The sequence below is a fragment of the Postia placenta genome (assembly GCF_002117355.1).
Source record: "Postia placenta MAD-698-R-SB12 unplaced genomic scaffold POSPLAscaffold_17, whole genome shotgun sequence".
Classification (NCBI taxonomy): domain Eukaryota; kingdom Fungi; phylum Basidiomycota; class Agaricomycetes; order Polyporales; family Adustoporiaceae; genus Rhodonia; species Rhodonia placenta.
The window spans coordinates 915,870-928,875 of NW_020169848.1; the positions used below are offsets into that span (position 1 = coordinate 915,870).

General features: G+C 56.6%; 6 protein-coding genes across 6 annotated transcripts; 4 read left to right on the forward strand and 2 right to left on the reverse strand.

The window, feature by feature from the left end:
• Nucleotides 1-249: 249 nt before the first annotated feature.
• Nucleotides 250-2,233, reverse strand: POSPLADRAFT_1185798 (hypothetical protein; the record flags this gene model as incomplete). Its single annotated transcript, XM_024489180.1, has 9 exons — nt 250-308; nt 359-505; nt 564-628; nt 686-785; nt 843-1,595; nt 1,644-1,747; nt 1,824-1,955; nt 2,024-2,085; nt 2,137-2,233. The coding sequence occupies 9 exons, from the start codon at nt 2,231-2,233 to the stop codon at nt 293-295; spliced, it is 1,476 nt and encodes a 491-aa protein (XP_024334607.1). The 3' UTR covers nt 250-292.
• A 106-nt stretch (nt 2,234-2,339) lies between these two features.
• POSPLADRAFT_1041630 (hypothetical protein) lies at nt 2,340-2,980 on the reverse strand. Its single transcript, XM_024477945.1, has 2 exons — nt 2,805-2,980; nt 2,340-2,741 (listed from the first exon to the last, which is right to left on the reverse strand). The coding sequence occupies exons 1-2, from the start codon at nt 2,891-2,893 to the stop codon at nt 2,603-2,605; spliced, it is 228 nt and encodes a 75-aa protein (XP_024334608.1). The 5' UTR covers nt 2,894-2,980; the 3' UTR covers nt 2,340-2,602.
• Nucleotides 2,981-5,442: 2,462 nt separating this feature from the next.
• POSPLADRAFT_1061491 (hypothetical protein) lies at nt 5,443-6,011 on the forward strand (the record flags this gene model as incomplete). The annotated part of the gene is made up of 4 exons (XM_024481389.1): nt 5,443-5,497; nt 5,567-5,630; nt 5,689-5,785; nt 5,859-6,011. The coding sequence occupies 4 exons, from the start codon at nt 5,443-5,445 to the stop codon at nt 6,009-6,011; spliced, it is 369 nt and encodes a 122-aa protein (XP_024334609.1).
• A 126-nt stretch (nt 6,012-6,137) lies between these two features.
• On the forward strand, nt 6,138-7,971 carry POSPLADRAFT_1050002 (carbohydrate-binding module family 5 protein; the record flags this gene model as incomplete). The annotated part of the gene is made up of 10 exons (XM_024479895.1): nt 6,138-6,178; nt 6,356-6,434; nt 6,489-6,572; nt 6,628-6,872; nt 6,925-7,014; nt 7,074-7,127; nt 7,181-7,224; nt 7,277-7,337; nt 7,390-7,577; nt 7,628-7,971. 10 exons carry the CDS (start codon nt 6,138-6,140, stop codon nt 7,969-7,971), a joined length of 1,230 nt encoding a protein of 409 aa, XP_024334610.1.
• A 664-nt stretch (nt 7,972-8,635) lies between these two features.
• POSPLADRAFT_1050003 (hypothetical protein) lies at nt 8,636-9,997 on the forward strand (the record flags this gene model as incomplete). Its single annotated transcript, XM_024479896.1, has 5 exons — nt 8,636-8,774; nt 8,826-8,956; nt 9,010-9,309; nt 9,375-9,539; nt 9,608-9,997. The coding sequence occupies 5 exons, from the start codon at nt 8,636-8,638 to the stop codon at nt 9,995-9,997; spliced, it is 1,125 nt and encodes a 374-aa protein (XP_024334611.1).
• Nucleotides 9,998-10,423: 426 nt separating this feature from the next.
• Nucleotides 10,424-12,437, forward strand: POSPLADRAFT_1076261 (hypothetical protein). Its single transcript, XM_024482900.1, has 3 exons — nt 10,424-11,446; nt 11,500-12,162; nt 12,218-12,437. Exons 1-2 carry the CDS (start codon nt 10,600-10,602, stop codon nt 12,159-12,161), a joined length of 1,509 nt encoding a protein of 502 aa, XP_024334612.1. The 5' UTR covers nt 10,424-10,599; the 3' UTR covers nt 12,162; nt 12,218-12,437.
• The last annotated feature ends 569 nt before the right edge of the window (nt 12,438-13,006 follow it).

Sequence of the window (13,006 nt, forward strand, 5' to 3'; positions counted from 1 at the left end):
CTCACGATTGTATGCTCACTTCTAGTATTCGAAGACGTGGTGCTGTTTCCGGATAGTCGACGGGATCCTTTCTGCCCCTTGATGCTGCTCCAGTCCTCCTGTAGGTGGCAGCAAATTGGGACCAGGTGTCCAAAATATGACCACTAAACATCGTTTGTATCCCCATTTCCTGTGTCCCGCTAGCAGCAATGTTATTCAGACTCAGATGGGCAGCGCGAGTATCGAGACTGCCGAGCCTCGACATCGAGTAAAATACACAAGGTAACTAAAATATACAGTTTACTTACTCATGCTAGAAGTCATCAAACCTGTAGCTGACGTCAGTATCGGGACCACGAGATGTCGAGAAGAAACTCACCGATCTGGCATGAGCACAGGCGCGAGCAAGCTCCAGATGTACAAAAGCATGCAGACCCAACCGGAGACAATCCGCATCCACATCGCCACCTCCGAACGCCCGATGTAGACATCATCGACCTCACCCTTGTTTGCCTTGACGACGTTCCTACAGTGGATGGACCGTGTAAGGGTTGCAAAGAGGAATAAGGAACAGATCAACGCACCAATCGGTAAGAAGCATTGCCACATACATCGCACCAATGGCGAAAATGAGATGGAACCACGAGTACTATGTGAGATATAGTCAAGCAAGTTGCACCATCCGGTCGAAGCGCGAAGCACGTACATTGTACCGTGTACCGGTACGCTCGTCGTCCCGCGTCTCACCTACGATCTCGTCCTCATCGTCTTCATCCTCCTCGTCAAGCGCTGACGCGGGGATGGCACTTATGGCGTGCGTCAGTCAGGGCATGCACAAGCACGTTCAGCGGTTGAGAACCCACCCAGCTTCTACGGCAGCAAGCAGCGCCTGATAGCGAGGCGATTCCATCCGACTCGGTTGTGTGTTGACGACACCCATTTCCGCGTGTCCATCTGAATCGATCGGCAGCTGCACCGCACCGCCCGAGCGGCCCTTTCCCACGAGCGCTCTGCTCTGCGTCGCTGCACGGCTCGTTGAATATGCGATCGCGAGGAACGTGAATAGCGCGCCAAGGACGACTGTTGTCGTGCGTGTGCCCTCGCCGAGGCCTCCGCGCCGCAAGGGGTTACACTGCGCGTGCTCGTGATTGCCTATAGCGGACATGACGAGGTATGTGCAGTACGCGGCGACCATGCTCGCCTGCGCGAGGCCGGAGCGCGGGTTGTGCTCCTGCACGGTCGGGTGTACACAGAGGACTGTGATGAGAATGCAGAGCGCGAGGTTGAAGCCGATGAAGAAGCGGTTGAGCGTGCAGCCGGACGACGAGAAGAAGGCGAAGAGCACGCCCGTGAGCGTGATCGCCGTGGAGTACATGCCCGCCGTGCTACCGATGAGGATCCACTGCCAGGTGTTCGAGTTCGAGGCCTCCCAGTTCTCGAGGCATGTCTCGGACCAGGAGTGCGCGAAGTCAACGAGGAGGACGAGACCCAGGAGGATGAAGATCGTTGCACCAATGAGGGCGATATAGTTCCCCCATACCATGAAGAAGCCGTTGGGGATAAAGAAGGATACCCCGACCAAGATGAGCCAAAGCAGGACCTTCGGACCCCACCATCTGTGGGACGTTAGTGTTTGTATAAATCAGATTACGGACAAAACGTACCCATTCTGAATAGAGGCACGCTTGTCTTTGGTATCCTTCACGCCAATGAGCAACGCGCCCAGTATGAAGTGGAGCAGTGAGAGCGCAAAACAAATGCGGTGTACCTGCACAAATCGTAAGAGTTCAGTATAAGGCCTGCGCATATATCGGCGGCGCACATGGAGGCATTATAGTACGCACCGCAAGTACACCATAACACTTCCCCCCTTCACAATCCATCTCCAGGTACCCATGGCTCCAACGCTCTATCGTCTGTATCGCAAGCGGAGTCTTCATAAGCCATGCAAACATGGAGTTCAAACAGAAGATGATCTACACGCCGAGCAGAGAAGGGACATGTCAGCCTGCGCCGGGTCGTATACTGTCATGCGAGAACATACGGCGAACCCGACACGCGTTGCGATGGACGAGTTACAGTTGCATGACTTGAAGAACATGGATGCTACATATCAGAAGTTTAACATGGACGCTCCGCTCGCTATGTGTTACTCACCAGCGGTTGAAGTGAAGCAGAACGCAATGCCTGCAATGGACGACGTAACCACCGTCCCGAGAATGCCTGTGAAAGGCAGGGATAGCAGGATACCCATCCTGAAACAGCGCTCTACGAAGTCTCAGACAGTCTAAGTAGCGCAGGGAGGGTTGGCGGAGGGAGTTCGGTAGAGTACAGTTGCAACTTGAGCTGGTTAGAGTAACTGCGAACTGCGAAGGGCGGTGACGATAGATTACGTAATCAGAACGATCATCCAATATATATACACCGTACTAGCTTCTCGTCTGTTGCATATATTCCAGGTTCCAGGACGAGAAAACGGAAGTGACCATACTAGAAGACCGAACCAAATCGTACAATATCAACAGCAACAGGATAGTTTACCTCCAAAGTGCCACATCCCCTATCACGCCTCCCTTCACCCGTCTCACTGTGATCCCCGCTCTATGTGGAGGCAACAGGCAGATCATCGCCTGGCTTCGCGCTTGAAGTAATCGCTATTGACCGCACTTCCTTGGATCATATCGAATATCGTCTCGCCAATGCCGAGGAACCGCTCTGCGGTAGAACGCAAGGTGGGTTCAGAAATGGCGTTTGTGTCGGGTCTGCATGGATATTAATTGTCGACTACTGGGCATCGACGCAAGGACGCGGGCCAGGAGACTCACGCAAACCCGCTTGATCGTCTGACCCCCGCGACGACGGTCGAGATGAGAACCGCGTCGAGTGCGTAGTGGAAGACGCGTCCGAGCACCATCGTATATCAGTCGATGCTCAGCGCAACAGGAGCAAAGCGTGGTGTCGCAGATTGTCTGCGGCCGAGTAACAGTTTTGTGATTAAGAGACTGACAATCCTGGAGCCTGCGAGTAGCCGGTAAGGTGAGAGGGCGACGAACTCGGACGGCCGAGCGGCATCCGCGCACGTGGTAATGCCCGACGACAACTCCGGCGGTCACTTGCCTCTCTCAAGGTGAGAGTGTGTGTAACCTCGTCGCGGAGGAGCTGATAGGCGTGCAGGGGCTACCTGAGCAGGATCCGGCGTGGAATACTCTGCGCTGTGTACCAGGCAGTCAGCTGGTGCCCCTAACCCCGCTCGTCAAGATCGAGATCGAGATCAAGTTTGTACGAACCGCCTGGTTGGCGCCCTAGAGTTTAGGTTGGCAAGTAAGTCTAACACGCCTCGAGACATGTTTCAGGGCTAAGCCTAAATTTAGACATGTTCTGAAGCTAAGCTTATATTTGAACTGGCAAAGGTGCAATTTGACAAAATATATTCCTCACATAATGCAGCATAATCATTGAAGGATGTAGCACATTCTCTCCCACCTCTAACTTTATACAACTGCGCAGGCCCTGACTGCCATTCTCACCAAAGGATACACACAGTAAGGAAGCGACCTGCGAGGCTTCTGTAGCTCGTATCTATCCCCACGACGAAGATGTGGAGTGGGAGACATCAGACAAAGAACTGTCATGCGTTCGGCCTCTTGATATAGGCCTGTGCCCAAGTACCAATACTCTATACTCGCTTCTTCTCCAAACTAATCAAGGAGGTCCACACCGGGAATAGATGACGTCATGCGTATTCTGGGTAGGCCGAGCTTCACTGATAGATGGATTTCGGCGAAGACAGCCTCGCCTTGAGATCCGGATGCCAACGACTAACATGGACAGAGATGAGGCGGGCGGGCCTAGGGTTCTGCTTGGTATCGACGTGAACAGCATGTATGAATACAGCTGCGGTGAGCAATTGGGCGCGTCGATGTAACTAGAAAACGAGATGTACCATAGACCAAATGATGCATTCGCCGTCTTATTACCCACGCGACAACACTCAAGCACTCCGACATGCCACATTCGCATACTGGAGGTTTGCCCGAGCCACCCAAGGACCTAAGCCTTGTCCAGCTGACTATGCCATGAGCGCTTGGACACACGGACATCATGTTGTCCGCCAACACGACTGCCCCGCCGCCGCAAAGTCAAATTGATCCGTTGCGAGGTCGCAGCATGTGGCCGGTGGGCTGCTTCGTGGCCTCGAACCGTGTGCATCTCCGTGCTAAAAGGAGATGATCGGGGCTGTGTCACAGTGTCGAGGGGGGAATGCGATGACACGCACGCCCGGGCGCGTGGGAGCACACCGGGAGCACGTAGAGGCGAAGGGGGGACGCAAACGGGACCTGAGAGTGCCTGAGAGGAGGATAGCGGGAAAGAGCAGACGCGGCGATGCTCGCGTGCAGGGCTCGAGGTCATACGAGCCGTGCAGCGGCACCAGAACGGCAGTACAACCGCATACACGTCGTGCATGCTGCATCCAGGGCGTCCCTGAGCAGCCATGTAGTCCCACGCCATGCGCTCCAGAGTCATGCTGGGCTGCGCAAATGGACTTGTGTTGAGTTTGTCCTCGGCTGACGACCGGCACTGGTTGTCTGTCTCATGCGAACGCGTGCTCTCTGACGCCAATGGACAGGAGATCTTCTGCAGCGAGTCAGGTGGGCCTCAACCAGGAGTTCAGGTAGATTCGAACGAAAACATATACCTCTCCGGCGCATCTGCGTTGCCGCGAAGCCACAATCAATGTGTCTGGCCACACATACCTGAAAGAAGAGGCCCACCGAGGTAGTACGCGCCCCCAGGTTTCTGGAAAAGAACGCTATCTCCTGACTCGACCACATGCCAGAATGCCGTACACGACGCGTTTAAAAGGAGTAATATACGTTGACTCGTGTTGACTGGCGAGATTGCATCGTATGCGACAGCCTGATCTTTGCCCGATGTGCCCGCCATAGATATGCGACGTACATATGCTCTAGGCGCTACAGAGGTGAAGCACGCGGACTTTGATTATCTTTAAGGGCATAGTATGCGGGTGTTTCCAATACTAACCACAAGCTGCACATTGAGCGTTGATATTGAATTGGTGGGTTGCATGTGCCAACAGTGTCGGGCAAAGACCGACAACGATTATATGATCATACGACGCTGCAGCGGCTGACACAGCGCCGCCGGCATCGGGAGAAAGATGCTATTGCAGAAGAGGCAGGGAAGAGATCAGACAATGAGCGAGCGAAGTGTGGTTGGAGAGAAATATGCCGACGCCGCAGGCGACGACGTCGAGGGCGAGTTGTGGATCGAGCGATCGACCCGGATGATCTCGCCGTGACATTATGATAGGCGCCCACAGTAAGTAGACTCGAGATTGAGCGCTATCGGGCTTGGTTCCTCTGCGTACACTACTGTTACCGCGACGGGCACCCTGGTTTCCTCCCTATCAAGCTCACGCAGGCTTATCGCTGACGAAATAGAATGTCGCTGCGCCGGCACACATTCCGGGATGTCTTCCATATTACTGATCAGGCAGGTAGGTGCATGCACGGTCATATGCAAGTAGTACCTAACCGACCGATACAATGCTCGAACGTGAATTTAGTGACATTGCCAAGGCCGAATAACGCACCAGACGTAATCCGCCCGGAGCGCCTTGCCTCCGAAATGTGTGCGTCCGGAATTCATTCTTCGCTTCGTTTGTACCTCACCTGTCGACTGTGACAGGAGATCGCCTTGGACGGGCGCGGGTGTCTCCTCTGATCAGGCAGCCCCCCGCCGACCGGCAGAAGCCACCCCCATCTCTCCGTGGGATCCCCTTAATGTACGTCTCTCTCTCGCAATCACCCATTCCTGCGCTTATCTCGCGAACGCCAGGCTTCCTCGCATCTGCACAGATTGACACCGTCCCCCTGCCACGATGGGCTGCGTCCCGCATGGTCGGCCTTTCCCCTAGAAGAGCTTCTTCTGGCGATAATCACGGTCCTGATCCTATCTGCGTGCGCACACTGCTCGGGAAGGCGCCACGCGCTTCACATGCGCTATTGTGAGCATGGTGTCTGCAGAGGTGTGCACACCCGAGGCCTACAGCATGCTTCGCAGCGCCCTCCATGCTTTAAAGCACGCACGATCGCTGTCTGGAGAGCTCACCCCCCTCCTCCCCGCGGTGTCTCAGCATGGTTTCCGGTCGATCTTCATACGCCGCTGCTCTTGGCTTGTCGGTCTTGGCCTCTAGCCTTCTATCGGTCAGAGCTTACGACAACAGTCGATCGGACAACGTGCGTATCCGCGAACCTTGCCGTCTTTCGTGAAACTAATGGATGTTTGTTGTGTAGCTTGCCGTGTAAGTATCATAACATAGATTATATGCGCAGGTTCTTATGCCTTGATCCAGCTACTGGGGCCAAAACTCCTATGGGGCGACGGGCAGCAATACCGCTGATTACCAGAAGAACCTGTCCTACTACTGCCAGGTGTGTTATGTTCACTAACCTTCACGAACGTCGAGTGACCCAAGTACCATGTAGGATGACGTGATCAACGCGTTCCCTCTCGCGTTCCTCAACGTCTTCTTTGGCGAGGGCGGAGAACCATCCCTCGACCTGGCCAATGTATGTCGCCTCTCCCTGCACTCTGCACGCGTCTCGCTGACTATATGCGTTCCAGATTTGCAGCACCGCAAATGACCCGGTCTTCGAGGGCACGCAGCTGCCCGAGTGCAGCTTCATGGCGTCCAACATCCAGACGTGCCAGAACGCAGGCAAGATCGTGACCATCAGTCTCGGTGGCGCGACCGGCTCGGCGGGCTTCAGCAATGCGAGCCAGGCGGAGGGCTTTGCGAACACGATCTGGAACCTGTTCCTCGGAGGCTCCAGCAGCACGCGTCCGTTTGGCGATGCTGTGCTGGATGGGTGAGCATGGATTCGCTGAAAAAAGAGAGGTGGTCGCTCACGAGTGTGATAGGGTTGACCTCGATATCGAGGGCGGCTCCACGGAGTACTTTACCAACTTCGTCTCCACGCTCCGCTCCCTGATGAACTCAGGAAGTAAGAGGTGCGTGCGATTCAAGTTGTGCCCCGTTGCAATTGTGGAATAACACGTTCGTTCTCCAGCTACTACCTGACGGCTGCCCCGCAATGCCCCTTCCCTGACGCATACGTCGGAAGGTCAGTCGGTCGCGTTACGGGCGCATATATGTAGGTGCTGACACTCATACTAGCGTCATCGACGCGGAGTCGTTCGACGCGGTCTACGTGCAGTTCTGTGAGCACACTGAACACCTATGCAGACTCATCGGTCTCACATATCACTCTAGACAACAACTATTGCGGGCTGACAAACTATGACAACTCGAACGACTGGGATTTCAGCACATGGTGGGTGCCCAGCTCCGTCGCATCCTGGACACCAGCTGACGAGACGTTCCAGGGACAACTGGGCGAAGAACACGTCGCCCAACCCCAACGTGAAGGTCTATATCGGAGCCCCTGCCGCCTCCGCGGCCGCTGGATCGGGCTACGTCGACGCGGCAACGCTCGGCCAGATTGCCGTCGACACGCGCAACTCGTACTCGTCGTTCGGCGGCATCATGCTGTGGGACGCTTCTCAGGCGTACGGTACGTGGAGTGCCTCGTCGCCCGGGCGAGAAATCAGACGCTGATCTGAGATCCGCACGCAGCAAACGACCGCTTTGACGCGGCAGTCAAGAGCTCGATCACAGAGAACGGGAACACAGCGCCAGCGCCGAGCACGACATACTCGTCCGCGACGTCGACGGCCTCGGCCACGCCTACGACTGCACCTGCGCCCTCGACGACGTCCACGCCAGCCGCTCCCAGCAGCTCGTCTACAGGCAGCGCAGGGGACTGCGCGGGCGTCGCCACCTGGGTCGCGAACGTCGCCTATGAGGGCGGCGACCAGGTCGTGTACAACGGCAATCTCTACACTGCCAACTGGTGGAGCTACGCGGATACCCCTGGCGGTGCGTCTCTCGGCTCGATACAGGGTTAGGACGCCTGATTGATCGTATTTTTCGGCCAGGATCCGCCGGGGACTGGACCGAGGACGGGGCGTGTGGCGCGTCCAGCGACGCGACGGCCGTCAAGGTCGCCTACCAGAGCAAGGTCGCGCCCACGAACGTCGGGCCCAAGGTGGCGGCCGTGCCGAACCTCTCCCTGTCATCCGCGCTCGCCGCGCAGACAGCACCTCCGTCGCGGAGGAACTCGCGTTTCTTCCGATACTGAAAGTGTCTGCGCCCTTCATGATTATGACCGACCAAACACGGCAACGCTTGCTCCTGACTGACGTATTCGCCCCTCGATCGCAAGTATTCTTATACATCTTTCATCCACGCGCGCGCCGGTCTGAGACTGGCGCGGGTATGTATCCCACCTGCTCTGTTGCTGTATTTGTTTTTTTTACATGGCTTTCCAACATGTATTTTTGGAATCCAATGGCATTGGGGTTGTATCTGGAATAGCTCCTAGGCGTGTCGAGTGACAGCGGTGCGATTCAGACTGATCGGCGGGGAAATGACGTTGTTTCTCCATAAGCTACCGGGAGTTTCAAGGTCTCATTCGCCCACTTGCTCCACCTAGCATCTTTGTCCGCGGCAGGATCAAAGACGCACCCTATTTTGTCTGATTCATTTCCTGCGACTGCGACACTGATTGAGATGGACTTCTCGAGAGAGCCCGCGCATTCCGATCAATTACAGGTCAGGAAGGCCCATCCGTGGAACGCCGAGCCGGATGTTGCTACCCTCGTCGAACATCCTCTCACACCAGAGCATCTGGTCTACTGCCGTAACCACTGTGAGCGAACAAGCTGCTCTCACAAATCGCTGAGCGCGTGACACCGTGCAGGCCCCGTCGAAGCTCTCGATGGCAGTACATTCAAAATCACGATCGACGGGCTTGTGCAACATGCGCAAGCGTATACACTGGCCGACCTCGCAGCCCAGTTCCCAAAGAAGGAGATCGTCGCCGCCTTACAGGTGCGTCAGGCACGATTGTGCTGAGCGCACCGCCTTAGCCCCTGCACCGGTAGTGCGCAGGCAACCGGCGCAAGACCATGCAAGACCGGAAGCACCACGACGTCGAAGGTGTGCTGTGGGAGGAAGGCACGATTTGCAATTGCCGGTGGGCGGGCGTGAGCATGCGCGAACTCCTGCTGCGCGCAGGGGCACCGGCGGTAGCCGTTGGCAAGAAAGGCGAGGAACAGCGCATGCAGAGTCTGCACCTGTGCTTCGCGTCGCACGCGCCGTGCGAGGACGAGGACTGGTTCGGTGCCTCGATACCGCTCGCGAAGGTGCTCGATGAGGAAGGGGACGTGCTCGTTGCGTACGAGGTGCGTGGGTGCTGCGGCGGAATGAATAGACTCGGGCTGACGGGAATGGCTCCCGGGGTGCACAGATGAACGGACGGCCGCTGTCCCCGGACCACGGCTATCCGTTCCGAGTCGTCGTGCCGGGCTACACAGGTGCGCGGTGGGTGAAGTGGGTCGACCACATTAGTGTCGCCGAGCGGGAATCCGAGAATTTCTACCAGCAGAGGGACTACAAGGTGCTTCCGACGAAGGTGGGCAGCCTCTATGAAATGTGCCCGAGTTAATGCAACAGTCAGAACAGATTCAGACACACGAGCAGGCAGACAAAGAGGACTGGTGGTCGAAGGTGCCCCCGATCCTGGCTAATCCTCTGAACTCAGTTGTCGCGGTCGTGCAGTTCGAGCCTCCGAGAACCTTGTTCGTCAAGGGGTACGCCGTCCGGGGTCCCTCCGGCCAGGTGAGCAGGGTAGAGGTCAGCATAGACGAAGGAACAACGTGGCGGGGGACGAGGATAACGTATCAAGAGGGCCGCTGGAGCTGGACTTTGTGGGAAGCTGTAATTGGATTGCCGGAGACATACCAGGGTCGAGAGGGCAAGATTCGGAGTCGGGCGATCGACGAGAGCGGCGAGACCCAACAGCCAGATATGGACTGGAATCTGCGGGGTGTATCGTATTCTGCTGTAGGGGAGAAAGAGTTCAGGACATGAACCACAATTTGTTAGAGTTTACATGAGACCTCCAGGTTCCGCAACGACGGAACGCGCACAGCCTGTGCATTTGACATACCTGCCAATCCTTCCTCATATCATACCGCCCGATGCATTTCCGCCTCCGCCCCCAGCGTTGCTGTCATCTCCGCACACTGTTCGAATACCTTCTACCAGCGCGCCAGTTCAGTCGCTCCGCCAGTTCGATCGCTATGGTGAGCAATCTACGATCATTGAGAAGTGTCTGAGTCCTTCAAACAGTTCAGCAATGCTCATACCAGTCAGCTGGTCAACGCCTGGTCCTCGTCAAGGTAGTGGAAGAAAGCAAGCCGGAAATGGGCGGCTGTCGAACGCTGGCGTCTTCGCGCACGTTGCGAGAGCGAGGCAGGAGACACGGCTTTGCTTTGCTCCTCCCCCCGCTTTTCCCTCATATCGCGCCACATCACAGCGATAACCTTCCGATACTCACGATAGAACCTGGAGACCGCTGAAAAACGGTCTATTCTGGATACAGTGACGACGGAGCCGCTTACACGGTCGATGTCGCGCACGCCTCGTTGCATACATCGCCTGCTGACGGATGAAGACACCGCCGACCGCTGATGAACTCGCTCTGGAACTTCCTTGATTGGATTCTGCCCTCAGTACGATTATCTGACGATCTGGAGGACCCTTACTACGCCTTAACGGACGACGGTTTCTCCGTGGCGACCAGGCCGCGCAGCCACTACGCCAGCTACGACCCCCGCCGCGACTGGACCAGGGACAGTCTAAGGGACCGCGACCAGCGCCAGCGCGCCGCCGTGCAGGAGCGAGAGCACGATCGACAGCGCATACAGGCCCTTGAGCGCGAGAACGCCGCCCTCCACCAGCGACTCGCCACGCTCGAACATGACCTGCAGTCGGCGCGGCAGTCGGTAGCCACATTCTCTCTTCTCTCCTCTCCCATGCCACCAACACCCGCCTCGGCGAACACACCACAAATATACAAGCCCACGCCCGATTCGATCAACGAGTCGCTGATGAGTTCGTACATGCTCGCGAAGCGTGCACTTCATGAACGCAACGAGGAGGTCGCGAGCCTCAAGTCGTTCCTGAGCAAGACAGATGAATGGTCGGGCGCACAGCTCATACAGGCGCTGCGGGATCTCAATTCGGAGATCATGCAGCTCGCCGCCTCCGTCGCGGAGGAGTTCTCGCCGTCGCTGGACCGCCGCGTCGACCTGTCGCGCCAGTCTGACCGCGAGCTCGTCAACAGTGCGCTCGGTCCCATCATGACGAATCTGCTTGCCACTCGCGACCACGTGGGCGACCCTACGCTCGTGCAGTTTGCGATCCAGGCGTGGGAGGTGTGCTGCGTCGGCCGGGTGCTCGACGCGTTCTGCTTTGGCCTGCCGGCAGAGATCGACCAATTCCTGTCGAGTGTGTTCGAGCGCATGCACCGCATCGGTCAGTTCTCATCATATGTGTCCGTGTGCACCCCTTCACGCGTGCCTGGATAGAGCCCCAGCCGACAACCTCGCGATGGCGTGCGCTCACGTACATGCACGCCCGCGCGCTGCTCCCGCCCTCGCCACACGCACCGGGCACGCCACCGTCCCCCTTCCAGGCGCTCAACGAGACAAACCTTCGCGGGCTGCTCGCGATCCTCGCGCTGTCCGGCTGCACGGACTCGCGCGGTGTGCGCCGCGATCCGTTGCGCACACGCTTCGGAGCGTCCATTGCGCGGATCAGCGAGCGCACGGAGCGCATCGCGAGTGTGGTCAAGGAGGGCACGATGAGCGGCGTCTTCGAGATCACCTGGGTCGGGTCGAAGGGCGCCGGCGCTGATGGTGCGCGCAGAGATAAGGTGGAGCGGTGGTTCGACTGGGCGACGATGGAGAACGTGTACGCCGGGCATGGATCGGACCGCAGCAAGGTCCTGTGCACTGTCGAGTTTGGGCTTGCGTGCGTGCGACGCGAGGGCTGGACGAGTACGGAGGACGATTCTGTCGAGGACGACGGGCGCATGGATAGCACGCCGAGGGTGAATGGCCATACGACACCTGTGACGAACGGCAATGGGCGCGCTGCGGCGAATGGCGTCAAACCGGAGGGCGTGTTGACGCGCAGTCTACTCATGAAACCGAAAGTGCTTTTGGAGTCGGTCGCGGATTTAGTGTGAGGTGAGTTGGTAACACCTCTCCAGCTTCGTCAATCCATGATTTAGACCATCGATAGGTCTGATGAGCAGTCACACTAGTAGATATCATGCAACCCTTTCATATTTGCATACTGTTTGCTAGAATCTACTGTGACCATGCTTTCACGACGTTTGGTGCCCATTTGCTTGGACATTCCTAAAATATTCTGTGACAGTTCTCTGTCCTGGAATACATGTCTTGGAGACACGGTTGTGTCTGGTTCGTCGTTATTATCATTATAGGTGTACTAATGTGTATGCTACATATTGCTTGGGTATGCTTTCGATATAGCTGTCGACAAAGTTTATTCCCCTTGAAGGGATTATTGCGTGGAAAGACAGTGGCGACGGTGAGAGGTGGCGATGTAATAACCTCTGCTAGGAGTAGCACTGTCGTTCCTTTTATTTGATACTGCGGAGCAGAACGAGAGACAGACATTCACGATTTGCGGTAGCACTTGTGCAATATTCTCGCTGCCACATATGATGAATAGGGTGTCAAGCTGTCCGATTACGGGTCTGAGAGGAATGAAACATACTACTGGGCCCCACAAGTCCGCAGGCGTGCCGCCAATCAGAGAGCAGGACATCCCGGGATCTCTCGGGATGTTCGCAATCCGATCAATAAGTTTGGGCCCTGGGCCAATCAGGCGAGGATACTGCCGACTGCCCGGGTAGGCCTAGTATCTTGGACTCTTGTATGCGCGGAAACAGCCAATGCTCGGCCGACACAGAAATCAGCTCCTTCCAGGGACTGGCGCTGCATCCGGTCAGTGTACGAGGGGTCCAAACATAGACTTATCAAACAGTAACCACGTTCTTCGATG

Bases quoted from the DNA above. Each gene is read 5' to 3' on its own strand.
- POSPLADRAFT_1041630 (XM_024477945.1), bottom strand. From the start codon at position 2,893: ATGGTGCTCGGACGCGTCTTCCACTACGCACTCGACGCGGTTCTCATC. The intron at 2,742-2,804 runs GTGAGTCTCCTG...ATATCCATGCAG, and splicing joins AGACGATCAAGCGGGTTTGC to ACCCGACACAAACGCCATTT.
- POSPLADRAFT_1076261 (XM_024482900.1), top strand. From the start codon at position 10,600: ATGAACTCGCTCTGGAACTTCCTTGATTGGATTCTGCCCTCAGTACGA. The intron at 11,447-11,499 runs GTCAGTTCTCAT...GTGCCTGGATAG, and splicing joins CGAGCGCATGCACCGCATCG to AGCCCCAGCCGACAACCTCG.